Source organism: Anopheles bellator, unplaced genomic scaffold (assembly GCF_943735745.2).
Source record: "Anopheles bellator unplaced genomic scaffold, idAnoBellAS_SP24_06.2 scaffold00659_ctg1, whole genome shotgun sequence".
NCBI classification, from domain to species: domain Eukaryota; kingdom Metazoa; phylum Arthropoda; class Insecta; order Diptera; family Culicidae; genus Anopheles; species Anopheles bellator.
The window spans coordinates 3,458-5,587 of record NW_026684784.1 but is presented as its reverse complement, the minus strand read 5'-3'; the positions used below and the strand labels follow the sequence as shown (position 1 = coordinate 5,587).

The 2,130-nt window shown below is 46.0% G+C and overlaps 1 protein-coding gene across 1 annotated transcript; it reads left to right on the top strand.

Annotated features, from left to right (window-relative positions):
• The first annotated feature begins 1,171 nt into the window (after positions 1 to 1,171).
• LOC131214348 (late histone H1-like) lies at positions 1,172 to 1,903 on the top strand. The gene has a single exon (XM_058208729.1). The coding sequence runs from the start codon at positions 1,172 to 1,174 to the stop codon at positions 1,901 to 1,903; it is 732 nt and encodes a 243-aa protein (XP_058064712.1).
• The last annotated feature ends 227 nt before the right edge of the window (positions 1,904 to 2,130 follow it).

Sequence of the window (2,130 nt, the reverse complement as noted above, 5' to 3'; positions counted from 1 at the left end):
GTCGTAATGTCGCTTTCGGAATGAGAAACCACTTTAGTTTTGCTGTCTGTCGTTCACTGTGAACCAGAGGCAGTGCCGCTCTATTAAAACTAGAAGTTTTTGCAATTTATGAAATAAATCGTACAACATTGTTGTGGGCGGAAAATATTATATTTCAGTGAGTGAGGAATATATTAAAATTCTTATAACATTTTTGTGATCAATCATCAATGCTACGAAAAAGCAGATGACGTATGCGATGTGTTCCTCATCAGTTTGTTTGGTGGCAAAGGATATTTGGCTTGTAATTAGGTCCAGATTTATATAAAACTAGACGAAGCGTTCTTAAAGTAACACGAATGAGTATAGATACATTTTTGCCTAACTTTGTTTGTAAACAGTCTATTTTGCATGTAATTTTGTGCGACACCGCTCGCATTTCTGTTTGGCGTCTGTGAAACTCACAGCATGCTAGTCGGCTCATTAAAATGGATTTATTAGCTTACTAGCTCAAGTAATTCCTTAACTGTGCTGACTATAAGCTTTCACATGGCTATTGGAAACATTTTAAAGTACTTGAACCGTAATTTTTAACCCAAAAGTGTGTATATTTGTCGAAAAGTAAATCCCCTATCCCGCGTCCTAAGTTACTCGACGCCGAGGGTACGGATGGGTCTGGAAGTGTGTTTTAAAATCGCATTTTTAGGTACTAGATATGGCTTTGATCATCTAGTATATGTGCTAATCAGAAAGCAGAGGTCCTGAAGATACGGAAAAACAATATTTACACTTATCTTGAGTAATTGGTTTAACAAATAATCACAATTTTGCTCGGGACAAAGCACCGAAAATACACAGTTTTCGGATTCCAACTGAAATTAGCAAGCCTTAGTCAGTGTGTAGGTCTGTATAGATGATGTTTTTTGATAGATACATGTATAGTTTACTCGATTCAATCAGCGTTTGGGCTCTGGTGGAGCAAACTAGTAAAACATTTACGAAAATACAAAACTCTATTTTGCATGCTGTATGCGAGAAACAGCATAAAATTTGGCGGCAGCTTTCGAGTTTGTTCTAATTTGAGAGATACGGTTACGGCTAAACAATTTTGACAGCTGTCAGTTTTGACAACAACTTTCACGCGCCAATCAAGTGTAAACAAACGTTTCAAGCGCCAAAGCATCAAGTAAGCATGGCAGATACCGTAGCAAGTGAAGCGCCAGCCGCAGCCTCCGCTGCCTCCCCAGCGGTGGTGGCCAAATCTCCGAAAAAGCCGAAGGCCGCCGCAGGACCCAAGAAGCCGAAACTGCCAGCGGCCCACCCGCCGGTGAACGACATGATCTTTGCCGCCATCAAGGCTCTGAACGAGCGCAACGGATCTTCGGTACAGGCGATCAAGAAGTACGTAGCAGCCAACTACAAGGCCGACGTGACCAAGCTGGCCACGTTCATGAAGAAGGCTTTGAAGAGCGGAGTGACCAGTGGCAAGCTTGTGCAAACCAAGGGAACCGGAGCGTCGGGCTCGTTCAAACTGTCGCCCTCCGCCAAGAAGCCTCCGGTAGAGAAGAAAAAGAAGGTTGAGGCCCCGAAGAAGTCTGCCTCTGTTGCCGACAAGAAGAAGAAGACTGTGGCCAAGAAGGCAGCCGGAGAGAAGAAGCCAAAGAAGGTGGCGAAGAAGGCAGAAGCTGGCGCAGCCAAGAAGCCGAAGGCTGCAGCAGCCACGAAGAAACCAAAGACAGCCGCTGCCAAGCCACCAAAGGCAGCCGCCGCCAAGAAAGCCGCCAAGAAGCCAGCAACTCCCAAGCAGAAGGCTACCAAGCCATCCAAGGCAGCTGCAGCGAAGCCAAAGACGCCCAAGCCGAAGAAGGCCGCTGCTCCCGCCAAGAAACCAGCTGCCAAGAAGGCCGCCCCAGCCAAGAAGTAAGGCGTTGGCCATCAGGACACATCCGTTCAGGATGCATACAGCAAACTGCAATCAGTCCTTTTCAGGACTACAAATTTTTCTCCAAAAGAGCGTTTTCATATTTCTTCGAGGGCTGGGATTTTGGGGTATTGTTGCGCTGATAGTCGCCGGCTCCCTCAGAGGTTTACCTTTACTTCCAACCTCCCTGCCAGTGGAAGTCCTTCGGAAAGGCCAGTGTTTGCATTACC